Genomic DNA, 18,477 nt, shown 5'->3' on the forward strand with positions numbered 1-18,477 from the left:
AAGAACTACAGATGGCCAAAAACTATTTTTAAAATGTGCAACATCCTTAGCTTTCAGGGTGATACAAACTGAAAATACATTGATATTTCATTTTTCCCCAGTCAAAATGGCTAAGATAGAAACCACAGCAGTAAAGACTGTAGGGAAAGGAGAACATTGATTCACTGTTGATGGAAGTGCAAAGTGATACAACCACTACAGAAATCAGTGGGGAGTTTCCTCCAAAAGCTTGAAATATATCAACCATGTGATCCCTCTGTACCACCACCATACTCTCAGAGGACTTTATATCTTAATACAGAGACATATGACCAAGTATATTCATTGCTGCTCTCTTCACAATAGCCAGGAAAATAAAAGAGCCTAGATACCCACCATTTAATGAGTAAAAAATGAAAATGTGGTACATTTACCCATGGTATTCAGTTACAAAGAAAAATGAAATAATGACATTTTCAGGTAAATGATTAGAACTGGAAATAATTATTCTGGGTGAGATAACCCATTTTTAGATATGCATGTTGAAATTAGAGTATCTCTAGAAGTCAGGAATATAGTAAGGGACCAGAGTGTGTGTGTGGGGGGAGGGGGGTCTCAAGAGGAATGGATAGAACACACGTGGTACACAAGGGGAATGGGGAATAATGGAACAGAAAAGGCTAAATGGGATGGGGAATAGACGGACAGGGTAGAGGAAGGAATACAAGGAGAGGATAACTAAGCTGAAGACCTTTTGGAAAGTCATATGAAAATCATTACTGTAAAAGCTTTCCATAATATGAAGCTATATAAAAAGAGTTTAAACAGAGCTACTCCATACATAACAGGGTGTCTTAGTTAGGGTTACTCTTGCTGTGATAAAACACCATGACCAAAAGTGACTTAGAAAGAAAAGGGTTTATTTTACTCACAGTTTCATATAACACTTGGACCCTTAAAAGCAATCAAGGCAAGAATTCAAACAGAGCAGGAACCTGGAGGCAGGAGATGATTGCAGAGGCCATAGAAAAGTGCTGCTTACTGGTTTGCTCACCATGGCTTGCTCAACCTGCTTTCATATAGAACCCAGGACCACCACCCCAGGGATGGCACCACTCACCATGGACTGGGCACTCCCATTGATCACTAATTAAGAAAATGTCCTACAGGTTTGCCTACAGCCAGATCCTATGGAGGCATTTTCTCAGTTGAGGTCTCCTCCTCTCAGAAGACTCTAGCTTGTGTCAAGTTGATATAAAACTACCCAGCATACAGGGTGATGATGCTTCACAATACAATGGGCTAGAAATAAAAAGCCCAGTTCCAGGAAGGAGTTACCTCTTTTGGATTTATTAGTGAGTGTGCACCTGTAGACCTCCAAACATTACAAGCTATTGTCATTGCTCTTAGTTATTGTCTAGAATTGACGACATGACCCTATTGTTGAATATACTACGTATTTGAGTGACAAGGCATGGAGAAATCAACTGGTATTGATGTGGGTATTTTAACATTCATATTGCTGGAGAATACAATGCACACCACTTGGGGAGAAAGTTAATCAACACTTTTACCCAGCTATGAACACAGTGAACCATAATAATGACTAGTCTGGCGAGACACGCCCACTAGTCTGGGAAGACACGCCCACTGGTGTAAATAGTAGCACAAATGTTATGAGAATAACCAGCTACTTTCTGATTGTATTTAAACCCTGATTAACAGCTCATATAGTTACCATTAACTGAACCAAAACCTATGACTGGCTAGGTCATAGGTCTTTGGGGGACAATCTAATACTATTATTAGATTCTTATCTTCATATCCATAGTGCATCTTTCAACCTTCACCAGAGAAGTTTCTTTCTGCAGTAAGTGGTGATGAATACAAAGACTCACTACTGGTCCACACGCAGAGAATAAGATATGGTGGAGTGCTCAGTCCTAGATGGAATATATGTATCACACCCCTGCAAGGCTCAGGGATCATCTCAGAAGATGGGGCAGAAAGACTGTAAGAGCCGGAGGTAGTTGGTGTCTGCAGTGAAAAAGTATTTGTGAGGCATGACAAAGCTGTTACACTCCTGAACTCACTGCAGTTGTGGCTTCGTGCACAAGACCAAGCCAGCCCAAATTCTAGCATTGGTGAGGGAGGACTCATCTCCAGCTGAAGTGCTATTGTAATTCATGACTTCTTGTAGCAGGCTTTCTTGGGCTGCCAGCACCCAAAGCATGGCATGAAGACTCATTATTAATTATAAAAGCTCGACCTTAGCTTAGGCTTATTTCTAGCTAGATTTTTTTTTTTTTTTTTTTTTTTTTTTTTTTTTTTTGGTTTTTCAAGACAGGGTTTCTCTTGTGTAGCTTTGCGCCTTTCCTGGAACTCACTTGGTAGTCCAGGCTGGCCTCGAACTCACAGAGATCCGCCTGCCTCTGCCTCCCAAGTGCTGGGATTAAAGGCGTGCGCCACCACCGCCCGGCTTCTAGCTAGATTTTAAAACTTAACCCATTTCTATTAATCTATGTGCTGCCCTGAGGCTCATTTACCTCATCTATGTACTGTCCACCGTGCTTTCCTGCTTCCTTTATATCTGGCTGACTGGTTCCCCTTTTCTCTCTGCACACCAACACCACCTGTCCCTCCTCTGCCATTCAGCCTTTTATTAGACCAATCAGGTGCCTTAGGCAGGCAAGGTGAAACAGCAGCACATCTTTATATGATTAAACAAATGCAGCAGAAACAAAAGCAACACATCTTTACATAATTATTATATTATATATTATATACATAAACAATTATTCTGCAACACAAACAAATGTAACACATCTTTACATAGTTAAACAAATATTCCATTCCACAACTTCTGTGAGAGGGAGAGTTAGTTTTCTTCAGGGATGCAGCCCCTGAGAGGCTACCCATCCTCCAGTAGCTTCACCCATTCACATACATGCATCACTAAATGGAGTCAATGGAGAATGGAGGGAAGGAAAAGCGGAAAGAAGGAGGGAGAGATCACATGAAGTTGGAAGAGAAAAATGGTAGTGAAAATATAGGATGGAATGGATTGGAGGAAATGGATGGATCTTATCAAAACACATTACATGTATGTATGAAATTCTCAAATAACAAATACATAAAGAGTAATCCCTTCCCTTTCATCTTCCAAATCTCTAAAATGCAGAGTTGCCCACAGTCTGGAAGTAGGGGAGTCTAGGAACTGTGCTTTGTAAACTTCCTACCTCCAAAATACCGAGAAGCAGTGAAGCAGAAGATCCTGTAACTGGGAGTCCCTAAACAAGGTTTGGTGTGGCTCATCTAATCATACATATTTACAATATGATAACTTATTCCACAAAGGATTTGTGGTTGAAAACAGGCCACTGTGAAATACCTCTTAGTGGCTTCCGAGTCTCTAAGCCTTGAACATCTGGTTGTATTATTATGATATACATGATGAAAGTGCCTTCCACAAAGGATTTGCAAGTCCAGTCCAGCTAAGAGATTCGACCTAGGCACCAAGAAATGTAAACATTGCACCAGACAATTAGTATTAAGTTCTGTGGGCAGTGTTGTTACAGTGCATGGGAAATATAGAGTTCCTGGGGGAGCTGAGGCTTCCTCTCTCAGGACCCATAGAATAGTAAGAACTAAGAATATTGGCTTGATTGTTGACATGTTTTATTGTATAAAAGATCAACCAGGCAGGCAGGGAGCCTGCGACCCAGCTCCCAAATAAATACACAGAGGCTTTTCTTACTTATAAATGCTCAGCCTTAGCTTGGCTTGTTTCTTGCCAGCTTTTCTTAAATTGTTCTGTCTATATTTTGCCTCCGTGCTTTTCCTGTTCTCTCACTTCTGTAAATTTTACTCTTACTCCGTGACTTGCTGTGTAGTTGGGTGGCCGGCCCCTGATATCCTCCTCCTTCTCTGGCTCTTCTTTTTCTTCCTCCTGGATTTCTCCTTCTATATATTCTCTCTGCCTGCCAGCCCTGCCTGTCCTTTCCCTGCCTTGCTATTGGCTGTCCAGTTCTTTATTAGACCATGAGGTGTTTTAGACAGGCACAGTAACACAGCTTCTCAGAGTTAAACAAATGCAACATAAAAGTAACACACCTTAAAATAATAGTCTACAACAGCAGGCCATATTTAATCATGAGACATACACTTCTATGTTTGTCCAAGGCAATTGTCAGTTACATGCTAGACGACCCATATATTCCTAGAATTTGTGCAAATGACTGAGTTCTTCAAACCTGGCCCAGAAACTCAGGTATGTGGAATTAAAGGACCTTGGAATGTGTGGTTTGGGGGCTATTTTCTCATGTTTTTGAGCCACAAGAACCATTCAAGTTCTAGCCTTTGAAAGTTTTAAGGCTGGAAATAATGGATTTTTCATAAGCATATGGGGACAGTTAAAGTGAACTACATGAATAGGATTGGTCTGAGGAAAAGTGTGGAGAAAAGGATGTAATCCGGAGCCCCAAGAAACACTTATGTCTACATGGCAGACTGATGAGAAGCTGTGTCCAGAGACTGTTCAGAAAAAGAAAAACCAAGGAAGCTAGTGTGGACAAAAAGTTTATGGAATAGGGGGGTGCCAATTCTTTCCAAAACCTCTGTACCATAAAATTAGGGTGCCAGGAGGATTGTGTGTGTGTGTGTGTGTGTGTGTGTGTGTGTGTGTGTTCACTGCTCATGGTGTTGTTCCTTTAATGTGAGTGATTCAAGGTTCACATGGAATTGTGTCATTTCCTTGGGGGATACTTGCAGCAATGGAATGACTGGATCAAGGGGTCTAAAGCCAGGCTTTGTGTTTCTCGGTTGCATTCCTAGGTTTCATGCGCACACACTCGCTATTTGATATGGAACAAAGAAAAGTCTGTAACTTTGCACAGCCTGGGTACCCTAGCCAAGGGATCAGGTGAGGAAATCCGCAGCTGAGCAGAACAAAGGGATGGCCTTCTCTGCCTGGGAAAGCCTCTCCAAATGGTCACACTTCAGCTGGCCTCCTCTCCTCATTTTTTTATTTCCATATTCTCCTTCTCTCATCAAGAACACCAGTAAAACAGGGGCCATTAATTATGAGCTGCCCTTGCACAGACGTTTGTGTAACCTCTAGGAGAGATGTTCCTTTTCTAGTTCAGTGGAAGGTGCCTGGGAAGTAGATGTGTGGCTAAAATGGTGCTAAGTTAAGGATTGGTGATCAGACTGAAGTACATAACTATAGTATTGCTGTGTTGAAATCTGACATTTGCTTACTACTTCAGGGCTGCATTAAAGGATGATTGAACCACGGGGCTGGGTACCAGGTGTTTGGAAGGGTCTACACTTGGCTGTATCTAGCAAGGGGGAGGTCTTTTGCCTCATCCTGTGGCATTGTTATAAAAAGCCCCTTTGAATAAAGTTCTGGGCTGTTTGGGTATTGACCCAGGTCCTCCGGAAGCTGTCCTGTGTTTCTGTCTTTCTTCTCATTGGCTAGGCCTATCATTCTATCTACAAGTTTCTCATCCCTCTCTTCTCAAGAGTACCCTGGGAAAGGTGGGGGTAGGACCCCCACATAAGATGCCCTAAGAAATTTTACTTTATCCTAAGGTAGGCAAGAAACTCTGAATAAATACCAAGGGTCCTCAGTTTCAGCCTTCATTTCCTACAGATGTGCCAAGGAAGCTGTCTATTTCTTTTGTCATTGAGATAAGACATTTGATTTCCCTTCTTGGCCTCTGCCCCCATTCATTTCAGCAGATGAACCTATTTTAGGTACTACAAACACTAGATTCTACTGGGTTGTCTTTGCTGGAGGAACTGTGGATTTAGTCTGAGTCACACACATTTTACGGTGTCTGCTCTGGCATGAGCTTCATATACATTGGCATCATCTCAGAGTGAAGTTGACTCTCTTTCCCGATTCCAGAATTTCAGATGGCCCCGTGTGATTCCAAAAACAGTCTGAGGCTCATTTTGATTGGCTTTAGCCATCACAACCCAGCCAGGTTCACTCTGAGAGGTTCCTGTCCCTTCATGAATGGCCACAGATGCTTCTGCTCTTGGCTCTGCATTCTAATAGCACCCCTTGCATGGATTATGCCCAAGCAATGCTTTCAAATAATGCGTCCATACTGTGTGGCTCTTCTTGCTGCAGTTTCTGTTCTTTTTTTTATTGTAGGATCTGGAGACTCACCGCTAGAAGACGAAGGAGTCTGGTATTCACACTCTCTGTATAAAGGTGAATGCTTTGCTTATGTGCTGACGAGGACCTGCTGAGGCCAGGAGAATTTTTCTTTAAGGCTGTGCAGAGCAGACTGTAATAAAGTGACCAGACAACACATTGAAGTTCTAATTCTCTGCCCAGGAAGATAAATATTTAAAAGTAAATGTGCATAGGCACTCATCCTTCCCAAAGGAAAACAAAGGGAAGAAAAAGAAATCCCAGAAGTGCTGCCTTTCAGCACCCCATGGTCATTTTATTCTCCTAAATTTCTTTACTGTCTGCACTTCTGCAAAAGCAAGCTATAGCTGATGAAAGTGAAAATCAAGCCTGATTCATACATTACAGCTAGAACTGTTCAGAGCAAACCTCCCAAGGTGAACTCTGCACCCAGTGCTGCTAATGTACTGACTGAATGGAGAATGAGAAACTTGATTTTCATGAGCTCATCTCATGCTCTGTCTGAGCCCAGCATGGCTCCTAAAATGATAAGTAAAGTGTGTTGTTGCTCACATGAATTTTAACTTAATGATAAGAAATCCAGCTCTACATGTTTCCACCAGTATGCACTCCCAGCAGGTCTATAAAGCCTAATCAAGAACCTTCTATACTGGCTTAGGTAAGTATACCCACAGACACTCCTACTGCTGCTCCCTTGAAGTCAGGGAGCTCAGGGCAGAAATGAAGGTAAATTTAAATGCTTTCCACCTGAAACGGCTTCTTCTTATTGCAAAGGAAAACTCTGAAGAAAATAGGCTGGCAAAGTTCCATTTTGACATTTGGCCCAAGAATGCATTCATACTCTGACAAGAAAGTACTACCCTAGACTGTTATGACCTTTCTGAGCTATCAGGGAATTGAAGTAGTTCTGGTCAGCCTTTGCCTAAAGACTGTCCTTCAGTTTTCCAGAGAAGTGGGCAGTCTTTCTAGACAATGACTGGTGCCTACGTCCAGGTGTGTTTCTACATTTGCTTTGATTTCTGACTGCAAAAGCTCACTTGTCAAATAATGTCTATCCTCATTGTCTTGGGCATTAAGTAATCCAACCAAGCACAAAATTTCTAGTCAGATGTTTGGACATACTCTGATTCATAAAACTTCCTGAAAGGTTTTGTTAGAAGCTCTTTCTGAGTTTCTAGTTGAAAAACATTCCTAAGATACATGCTATGTAGAGACTCTTTACCCACATAGTAGGATTTCCCTGTGTCCTTAGGACATTGTGCTCAGTGTCTACCCTCATCTTACAGTAGATCATATACCTAAAAATATATCTATCCAGAACCTTCCATGAATGTCTAAGAATAAATCTTTTCATGATACATTATTTCTGCTGTCAGTTAAATAGCTTGCTGGCAGGAATCATCACACTACACATTTCATATGTATGTACAGACATACCTAAATGTGTTATGTGCCTTCGGTTTTCACAAGAGAGAGTTAAGTTATTTTTCTTCTTGGTATCACTGTTATGATGAGACTTGAACCTGGACCTTTATTCATGCTAGACAACAGCTCTATTCAAGAGTCACACCTCAGCTTTTAAGTGTCATTAATGTTAAAAGTTAGAGGTCAGCCATGATTAACTGTGAGATTATCTCTGGAATACTAAGCTCCTCAGTGTCTGGCACAGAGTATATACTCAATAACTAATTTGAATTAAATCTAATTTAAAAGGAGAGAAGAAGATTAAATAGCATACATTGGGTTCCCAGGATGTAACATCTTATTTATTGATTTGTTTTTATTTATTTACTTATTTGAGTGCTGGGGATGAAATTCAGACTTGATGGTTTTACTTGGGATACCATAATAAATTCCCACTAATTAAGGGAAGGAGAAGGTACATAGAGAAGTGTCAGTATTATCCCGTTTATGGAAGAGGGACCTGAGGGTTAGAGAGAGTAGGACGTGAGTTCTGTGTCACTCACTCAGCTGACAGATGCAGCACTGGACTCTGAACAGATGTTTTGGCTCACATCCATAATGCACCAGTAGTTCCTCATTAGCCTGCCGCACCATGCTGCCTACTCCACAGACTCCATTTAATTAGAGTGCTTATCACATTGGCTCAGGAGGATGCAAAGGCTTTCCTGATTAATCAGTTTGGATGTCTACTTGGTAAACCTTGTCTTTATTTCAACAGTACATGATCTTCCTTCCTCAAAGCCTCTATGTTAAACATTTTGTTAGTTCACTTTGACTTAACTCATGGTGCTTATATGCACTTTAAATTCAAATCATTCACTCACATTACCATTGCTGTTACTAAAGAACTGTCAAACTGTCAAAACACATTCCAAAGATTTGCCTTGGAAAGTAATAAAAAATAAAATGCCTTTTACAAATAAATGAATACAAGATTCTTTTTCTCCACCTGGTAACAACATCACCTCTTTTGAATATGTGGTCAATACTGATAGAAGAATTTGAAGAATCAAAATGAGGGAGAAAAATCTACTAATTGCGTGCTACATTCAAATATGTAAGTTTGTTATATATGAAAGCACACACAGAACTTATATAGAACATAAATATACATAGTACAGGAAGACTGCATGTATAAAGTCTTTCAGAAGGGAAGAGTTCCAGGAAGGCCTGTAGGCCTGAGGTGAGCTCTGTACATCTATATCCACATGGTGGAAGTGAATGAACTCTAGGGTAAGCTCCCATCAATCTATGTAGACCATCTAGGGACTGTTACCTGAATCTTGAATTTCGGATCCACTTGCAACTTTCTGAAAACCATTATATGATTTTTTTGTAAAAAAAAGTATTAGTCAAAGGGAACCTGAGAGCATCAGAGTAAAAAAGTGTCCTATTGGCAAAGCCTGAACTTTATCAAGACTGACTAGCAGGCAGAAGCATGTCCTTAGGAGAGAATTTCTGGGCAAAGCGAAATAAGGCCTGTGTTCCTTCCTGGCCACATGATGGCGAACTTACTCCATTTACTGACCACACAGGTGCCTGTGGGGGATGAAGAGCCAGGCAACTGCAGGACAGTAGTGCTTGTTCAGAGCATTAACTCCCACCCTGAGACTAGATGGAGCTTATTGCTGGTCCCCAGATAGTGAAGGAACTCCCCGACTAAAATGGTAGTCTTGCCCTTCTTTTGCATGGCTCTCAGAGAGTACCTTCCAAAGACAGAAGTTCAGCTTTATGAGTGATATCCTAAGTATGCTCTGGCCAGCTGTCCTAGTTTTCTTCTCTGTTGCTGTGATAAAACACTGACCAAAGAAACTTGGAGAGGAAAGGCCTTTTGATTTCTTTTTTGGCTTACAGGTTACAGTCCATCATCAGGGGAAGCCAAGGCAGGAACTCAAGGCAGGATCCTGGAGGCAGGAACTGAAGCAGAGACCTAGATGGGCATGCTGCTAACTGGCTTGTTCTCCATAGCATGCTTAGCTTGCTTTCTTATACACAGTATCCAGGACCAGCTGCCCAGAGTTGACACCACCCATCTCTGTGATCTGGGCCATTCCTCATCAATCTTTAAGCAAGACATTCCCATAGGCCAGCTGTTCTCAACCTGTGGGTTGTGACCCCTTTGGGTGTTCACATATCAGATATTTACATTACTATTCATAACAGTACCAAAATTGCAGTTATGAAGTAGTGACAAAAAATAATTTTATGGTGGGGGTCACCACAACATGAGGAACTGTGTTAAAGGATCACAGCATTAGGAAAGTTGAGAACCACTGCCATAGCCCAATCTGATGGAGACAATTCCTCAGTTGAAGTTCTGTCTCTCCACATGACTCCAGTTTGTGTCAAGTTCACAGAAACTAGTCAATGCAGCAACTATGAGACCAATATCAAAGCACCCTGCAGATTTCCATCTGAGGAGGGTGTCACTGTGTTACCTAATGGGGCATAACTGGGGATGTATGAAAAGGGCAGTAATTGTTCCATGAGTGTAAGCCAAAATGACACTCTGTTATGAACACTGGTGTAGCTTAGTTCAAATTAGTAAGCAAGAACACTGTGGTTTTCTTTATAGAGAATATGCATATAGCTGGGTGGAAGCCACAGTTAACTGTGTTATGCATAGATGGCTAGGATAGAAATTCACTATGGCATTAATTAGTCTCAAGATATTGGGATATCATGTGAAAGTAAATACTAGAGGGAGCAAGTGCTTATTGAACATTTACTTTGTGCTCAGCACTGTGCTAGGCAATGGATATATAGTCTTTATTCCTTATAACATTTGCCTGTTATCATTGGCAGAGGTGCTGACTCAGAGAGTTGAGGTAGCTTGTCCACGTGATACAACTAATTAGAGGTACTTGGATTCATATTTAGTTATGTCTGATACCCAGTCTCATAGCCATAACCTTCTTATCTACAAATATCTAATATACAGGGCACCATTGGAAGGCCAGAATCTGGCCGGTAGCCGATCTGGGAGTGCAAAAGTGAAGGGCTGCACTGTCTACACCTGTCACTTATTTCTCCCTTCCTTTGTTTCTGCCTGTAGACACTCCATGGTGCTCGCCCATCAAGGTGAAGTATGGGGATGTGTACTGCAGGGCCCCTCCAGGGGGATACTACAAAACGGCCTTGGGGACCAGGTGTGACATTCGCTGCAGGAAAGGCTACGAGCTTCACGGTTCTTCCCAGCTGATCTGCCAGTCAAACAAGCGCTGGTCGGATAAGGTCATCTGCAAACGTGCGTAGATCCAGCCTGGGCTGAGTCCTCAGGGGTGAAACTGTTTTGCTAGGAGATGAAGCTTTGCACCGAGTGGTGATTTGAAGCCAGTTGGTTTCTCCATTATAGCAGAGTGTGGGGGGGGGTGCTTCTTTTTGAAGGAAGGGTATGGTGCACTTTTAGGAAAGGAATGGTTAAGAGACTTTTTCCCAGCACACTGGGGATATTTGCTCAGTAAATACAAGGCTCCAAAGAGTTGCTGGTGATTTAGAAACAAATAGGACACTTCTAGGGCTTGTCAGAATACCACAGAGGTAACTGGGTAGAAGTGAAAGCCATGTGATAGGTACAAGAAGAACCCTAAACTGGGGCCCCGGCAGTAGATTAAATGAAGGAAAATCATGAAAAGCAAATGTTCTGAGGAGTGGGACTTAGGGCTGTAAGGAAGAGTCGCTTTAACCAAGTGATGGAGGCTCACGCCTTTAATCCCAGCACTTGGGAGGCAGAGGCCAGCCTGGTCTACAGAGTGAGTTCCAGGACAGGCATTAAAGCTACAAGAAACCTTGTCTCCAAAATCACCCTCCCGCCACCAAAAAAAAAAAAAAAAAAAAAAAAAAAAAAAGAAAAGAAAAAGAAAAAGAAAAAGAAAAAAAGGAAAAAGAAGTGATGCTTAGTCTTAAAGCTGGTCTGTGTCGTTCCTTGCTTGCTGGCTAACTCTGGAAGTAGGCAGACGACCTTCAAGATAAGTCCTCCAGTATTAAAACTGTAGACACTACAGCATTGGTGAAGCCACTTTTGGAAGCCTTTATTATGCAAAGTTGCCATCCCTTATTGATTGCCTAATGTTTTCCAAGTCTTTAACATACATCCAAGTTTTGCACAGTATGTGATAGATATGGTTGGGGAAACTGAGGCTCAGGACTGTAGCCATGTAGTATATATACATTTAGCAATGTTTCACCAGGTTTCCCTGTGACCTGTTCCTAGTTCCTGGTATCTTCCCACCTTCTGAATGCTTTGTTGCTGGGTTTCTTTTTTGTTTTCATTTTCCCCTAGAACTGGGATGTGAGCCCAGGGCCTGGTAAATGCTGGGCAAATCTGCCACTCTGCTATATCTCTAGCTTTAAAAATGAACAAACAAACAAGCAGGCAAACAAACAAGCAAACCTTTTATTTTAAGGCAGGATCTCAACAAGTTGAAAGGCTGATGGGAGCTCAGTTTGCAGCCCAGGCTGGTTTTGAACTTGCCATCTTCCTGCTTCAGTGTCCTGAGTAGCTGGGATTGCAGACACAGCCACACTTGCCCCCTTCCACTTTCTTCAGAGAAAGAAGAAAACCTCTTACAGAAATCTCTTTCTTCCTGCTGCTTCTCTACCTCCTTCTCATTTATTTGGTTGTTTAGTTATTTATTGTAGTCTAGGAAATCTTGCCTCATTCTCCGGGAATCTTGGAATTACAAGTGTGAACCACTAGCCCAGCTTTCATTTGATTTGATTTTTTCTTACAAGGGAAAGGCTCTCCCATGGGCAGTCCTGTCGGATGACTGAGTGGTAGAGGGTGGATCTAGGTGTGGCGGCTGAGTGGGAACTGCCATCTTGCCTCCAGGCTGCCCCTGAAGGAGCGTGCTGAGATGGACTCTGCCATCCATCACCCATCGCAGGGACCCTCCTCATCTTTCTCCCGTTTCCCCATTTTTCCACTGGTCTCTCCTGGCAACACTTTCTTCCAAAAGTGTTAGCATGCAAATCCATCTCTCGGGGTTTGCTTCTGGGGAATTCAGGCTAAGACAATGGTGCAGCTGGGATGCCAAAGCCACCTATTGTGATATGAAACTTGATGTCTTCTGTTAAACAAGGAGCCATTGTTTCATGCCATGTGTTCTATTGCAGCAAACTGTTTGCTACATGCTTTCAGAGTGTCTGGATTCTGAGCTTGTGGATACAAACTAAGAAACACGGAATATCTGGTTCTCTCCTTTTCAGAAAAGCGATGTCCTACCCTTGCCATGCCAGCAAATGGAGGGTTCAAGTGTGTCGATGGTGCCTACTTTAACTCTCGGTGTGAGTACTATTGCTCACCAGGATACACACTGAAAGGGGAACGGACAGTCACGTGTATGGACAACAAGGCCTGGAGTGGCCGACCAGCCTCCTGTGTGGGTAAGAAAATGCCACAGGCCTCAGGAGCCCCATCCTGGGAGAGGAGCAGTAGGTCTTTGTTGGTGTAATACACATGAAGAGAAACAACAGTGTTCTGTGTTTGCAACCCAAACAGTCAACATAGCATTCAGTAGCTCCTGAGCTTGTAGGCCCAGCCCAAGACCTCAGTCTCTATCTTAGCTGACTTCAATGTGGCCTGCTTCCAGCTGACTTGTCCAGGTCCCAGACCTGTTATTATCATTCCTGGGAACTAATCAGAAATGTCAATTCTCATGGCCCTCTCCACTTCTTGAATTTAAAATTCTGGAGGTAGGACTCAGCACTTTGCATTTTCAGAGGCCCTCTAGGGATGTTAAAGTCTTCAAATAGAAGGCCACCAATCACAGGGATTTTTGCTTTTCAAATTTTCAGTGCCTGGGAGTTTTCTGGGGACCTTGAGAAAAAAATGCAGATTTGAACTCAGCAGGTCTTGGAAGTCAGGCTTGGGGGGATTCATCCTGTAAGGGAAGGTTTCTGAACTTTGGATTTTAACCCACTAAATGCTTAGTGACAATAATATCCCCACATCTTGGCCCCAGCCTAGTTGTGGCTATCAGAAATGTCTCTAGACATATTTTCAGTGGTTCTGGGGAAGAAAAATAACCCCTCCATTGACAACTACTTGCCTAGGGGCAGTGGGTTCTCATCATAGCTACTTGTAATTGCCACCTGGGTACCTTTTAGTGACCTACCTTAGAGATTCTGACTCAATTAACCCAACAAAGAGGCAGCTGGGGGAAGCCAATAGGGCTCTAAAAACGTCTCAGATTATTATTTTCCTGCTGGAGATCTAAAAGTAGCATTAGAAATTCCCCAGGGAAATGTGAATTCTCTGCCCACCTGAGATGAGCAAGCTTAGAAACTCTAGGTTGTGCCCAACAATCTGCTTCTATAAAAGCCAGGATAGGTGATTCTGTTGTGAGCCAAAGTTGGAAAACCTGCTTTAGGAGTTCAAAATTAGGAAGTTTAGCATCTTTATACTCAAAAATACTGTCCTTAGATAGGATGCATCAACCCCAGGAGGAAGACGGTTAGGAAAACAGAATCATGAGAGCCCTGCAGATGTAGAAAGCCAAAATGCACCTTTGGATTCTGGTTTTTCTGTAGGCATTGAGGCACCCAGCTCTAGGACAGTGTTTTCTGCAACTGATTGCACTCAAGCGTGAATCTCCAAAGTGCTGATATTGTATTGAAGTTACTACAGAGGATCATTTACTCCTAAACTGTGGAAGCCGCCAGGTCCTGCCCTTAGAGAACATTAAAACACAATCCTACACTATTTTTAAATGTTTATCAATTCGTTGAGAATTTCATACAATATATTTAGATTACATTCACCCCTAACTCCTCTACATCCCCCACTTTTCTATGGATGAGAGCTGAGCCTAGGCTAGAAGAGCAACAACAGTGAAATGGTAGTGTCAGCCACAACGCTACACTCCCATGTAATTGATACCATGATGGATGAGAGGGAAGAGCTCAGGAAATAATCATTGAAGGTGCTACCAGAAATCTAATGGCTTCTCCTGGCCTTCCTGCCCTCTATCTCCTATCAGTGAGACCTGTGTGGCACCCAGCTGACAAAGGAATCTACACAAATATTGTTTTAAGACAGAGTGCTGGCCCTAAAGGGAACAATATGGCAAAACTGAGTCCCCACAAAATATTTGGCCAAAGCACTTTCCTCTGAAGATGTGGCATCTCCACTGTTGAGAAGGCCTGCTTGGCGAGGACAGATAGAATGTGCTGGAGCTGATGGTGGGGTTGGGGATGAGATCTGGGCATGCCCATGGCTAAGTCCATGTGTTCAAAGCAGAAGTGTACCCCACAGATGCTGCCTTTGGTATGTATCTTCTTGTGCTTTGCTGTGTGCAAACTAGCTCTTAAAAGCAAACCAGAGGAAATTAATCAAATCTCTGTTCTCTTGTATTGGAAGGAGCAGAGGTCACAGTGTGGGAGAGGAGAAGCCCCAAACTCTTTCTGCTAAGCAAGCTTTGGCAGAGCACTCTAGGGACATATTGTTCAGATTTCCAGATTGCACACAACAATGGAAAGAAAATGCTGATTGTTCTCAAAAAGCAACAAGCATGTCTAAAGCCAGACCAGATGGCCCTGGAACTTGCCCAGAGGGAGAGGGAAGGAAGTTAGAAATGAACCCCAATTTCAGGCAGTTTATCTTACCATTTGCTGAGACAAGTTTCAAGTGTATTGGAGGAATGGAAATTGTGTATGCAACTAGGCAGAGATGGGAAGTGGGGTGCAGAGTCCCCAAGAGCTTAGAGCTCTAAGGTAAATGAAAAGAAACAGACAGAGTAAGCAGGCTGTGCTTTCTGCAATTTCAGTGACAGACAAGCTGGAGTTTGTCCCCAGTGAGTTCTGCTCCAAAGCTATCATTTACTTTTTTGGCTTTATTAATAAGTTTGCCTGTGTGCTGGCAGGAACAGTCTTCCCTGAGCACAACTCAGGGCTTCAGCCTATTTTAGGAGCTGACACATGGCGCTTGAGTTGTTCCCAGGTTTCCACACAACCTTAAACAGCACATTTTGGCCCGCACTGTGCTGAGTGCTAGGAAAGCTAACCCAGTTCTCTTGCAAACTGGGAAGGCTGGGCATTCTTTGACTCCAAGGTGGTCATTTCTGGGGTCTGGCTAATTTGTAAGTGCCACAAGTCAAAATTAATTCTCTGCCTCAGACTGAAGTCCAATTCAGTTATTTAAGAAATGAATGGGGTCATATGGGGAAAGCCTACTATAAGGTGCAGGGGAGTGAAGACGTTAGGAAGCCCTTTCCTCCATTGGCTGAAACTGGCACTGTGTGCTGAGATATTTTTAATTTCTGTCCATTTTCGTTTATTTGGCTCCATAGAACAATGGACAGTAAGAGTGAACACAAATCCTCATTTAGAGACCTCATTTTACGTAGACGTACCTCTCAGCTATGGACCAAAACAAGAAGAAAAAAAAAAGACAGTTTTAAAAGCATGGATGAAGAAAATTTAGCAACTGCCTTTTGACACGAAGAGAATACCCGTTTTGTTGCTTTAACAAAGGACAATGTACAAACCAGCTTGGTTGTTGAAATTCCTCCCTCTTTTTATATTTTCTACAGAGTGGACAGTGATTCAGTCACACAAGTTAAATCCTGGAAGAAAATATATCTTTGAGATACAAGATATGGAAATTGATGACAACCATTTTGTTGTCTGATGAGTTGGTTTACCCAGCGATCCATGGGGGATATTGGTTGGCCTTCAATTCACTACTCCATTGCTATCAGCAGCGTTAGGAATAAGGGCACCAGTACACTGTTATAGATTAGTTGAGATGAATGTTTCCTGGGCTGGTAAGGAATACATATCCACATCCATTACATACCATCAGGAATCTACTTTCAGTTGGACAACTGTTTGGTTGACGGAAATACCGGTCCCAGTTTGGGCTCACCTGATTTACCACTGTGACTGAACAGGCAGACTTAGTGAGTGGCCGAGTCGACAGTTGGGTACCTTTGCTTGTACTGCTTGCTCACTGCTTCCCTTCTGGTTTCTTTGGTTGTTTCTGGAAAGTTCCTTGAAATCTTGCAGTGCCAAAGAAATGGAAGCACTTTCCAGAGGCATCCACAGGGATTGTCCTTTGGCTGGAGAAAGGAAAATGATTGGGCAAGCTTTTTTTCCGAGACAAGTTTTCTTCTGCCTTGGCAGTCACGTCTTCATGTGCCCCCAGGAAACAGATGGCTCTGGCCTCCATCATCATGCTCAGATTCTTTGAAAAAAAAAAAATCCACTTCTATTTGAAACACAATTGTACAGTTTCCCCCTCCCTTCCCTCCCTCTAGTCCTCAGACTCTTCCATTTGTCTCACTTGTCTGTGGTTGTGCAACAGACTGCCCAGAACTCAGTGGCTTCGAACAGCTAAATTGATCCAAGAGACACTGTGGGTTGGAAATTTGGACAGTGTTCCATGAGGACGGCTGCTCTCTGCTAGCCATTATGGCTCAGGTTATAACGATTAAGGGCCTGCAGGGTCCAGGATGGGCCTCCTGCACATAGAAAGCACTGTGGCTCAGGAAAACTGTATTGACTAGAGTTTGACTGAATCTAAGTCTTTTCCTCTTCTTCTCCCCCCTCGCCCCCCACCTGTTTTCTTACTCCCCACTGTGACCTAAAGCCATTTGAATTGCTTTCCATGACACCTGCCTCCAAACAGAGTAATCTGAAGGTAAAGTGCCAGACTCTGCCACAACAGCCAAGGTCTGAAACTGACAGAGGGTCTTTGAGTTCATTGTTACCAAAACGGTGTTCCTGTGGCTCTCCCCTTATTTCCAGCACATGTTAAAGAATCCTGGGTAAATAGTTCTGCTGCCAACACTGATACAGCACAGTATATCCGATTATTGTATTTTCTACTCAGAAAGGAAAGTGGAATACAGAGAAGGGGCATGATTTGTCAAATAACTCCAGTTGAATGGGGTAGAGAACAGAGAAGAGGAGTGTCACTGAGGCTTCAGGATTTCCACACAATAACTGACTTTGCAGGCTTCTGGACTTCAAGGGGAATAGTAATTATGTTTCTATAGTAACTTTCTCCATTTCATTCATGGAAATGTATCATAACTCTAAGAAGCTATGGTGGCCATGAGTAACTGGGGAATAATAAGCTTAGCTCTCCAGAGCACCAGCATCCACAGGCTGGTCCTATCAACTGAGAGAGAGGACAGTTGTTTAAAGAGGCTTTAGAATCTAGTCTTTCTGATGTTCTTTGAGATTTATAGAGAAGCTATGGTAAATAATCTGAAGAGAATATGCATTTTTATAAAGGTTGGATGCAAACACCAGGTCAACAACAACAACAAGAATACACACACACACACACACACACACACAGAGAGAGAGAGAGAGAGAGAGAGAGAGAGAGAGAGAGAGAGAGAGAGAAGCATTTGAATTCTTAAAATACATTTAAAATTTAAAATATGAAATGGTGTATTTAAATACCAGAACACAAGAAACTCCAAAAAGAGAAGACATGCTTTCCAGTCTATAGATGGGAATGCTAGTGACATTGATTTAGTTGCTAACTTAGTACTTAGTTAAGTACTTAGTTGCTTAACATTAGGTGTAAAAATTCAATGAACTCATGCAAAGATAGCACTTAGGCTGGAGTGGGCACATAGGGTTCAGAGAATATTGCTTCCTATATGGTATGATGTATATTTGTTTCGTATTTGAAGAAGCTCTCCATCTGAACAACTAGGCCACTTTTGACTGATCATTGTTAGGCAGACAAGCTGTCTCTGAGAAGCTCTGAGTCTCCCACCTCCTGCCCTGCCCCTCCCAGATCACCCAGCTGACACAAGGAAAACAGTGTATCATCCACATTTAGTTTACCTGATGTAGAGACCAAGAATCTCTCTTCACTCATAAATAACAGAGTGTAATTTTACATGGGA

At 42.5% G+C, this 18,477-nt stretch overlaps 1 protein-coding gene across 2 annotated transcripts in view; it reads left to right on the plus strand.

The window, feature by feature from the left end:
• The window catches only part of Srpx (sushi repeat containing protein X-linked), an 80,627-nt gene that overhangs the window by 47,007 nt on the left and 15,143 nt on the right, over positions 1 to 18,477 (plus strand). The window contains exons 2-4 of one of the 2 annotated variants that reach the window (XM_028881417.2): positions 6,143 to 6,202; positions 10,665 to 10,856; positions 12,818 to 12,994. In XM_028881417.2, the coding sequence (XP_028737250.1) occupies positions 6,143 to 6,202; positions 10,665 to 10,856; positions 12,818 to 12,994 (429 nt within the window). The remainder of the gene's footprint in view (positions 1 to 6,142; positions 6,203 to 10,664; positions 10,857 to 12,817; positions 12,995 to 18,477) is intronic. The other variant, XM_028881418.2, reaches the window with a different exon arrangement.

The sequence above is a fragment of the Peromyscus leucopus genome, chromosome X, assembly GCF_004664715.2.
Source record: "Peromyscus leucopus breed LL Stock chromosome X, UCI_PerLeu_2.1, whole genome shotgun sequence".
NCBI classification, from domain to species: domain Eukaryota; kingdom Metazoa; phylum Chordata; class Mammalia; order Rodentia; family Cricetidae; genus Peromyscus; species Peromyscus leucopus.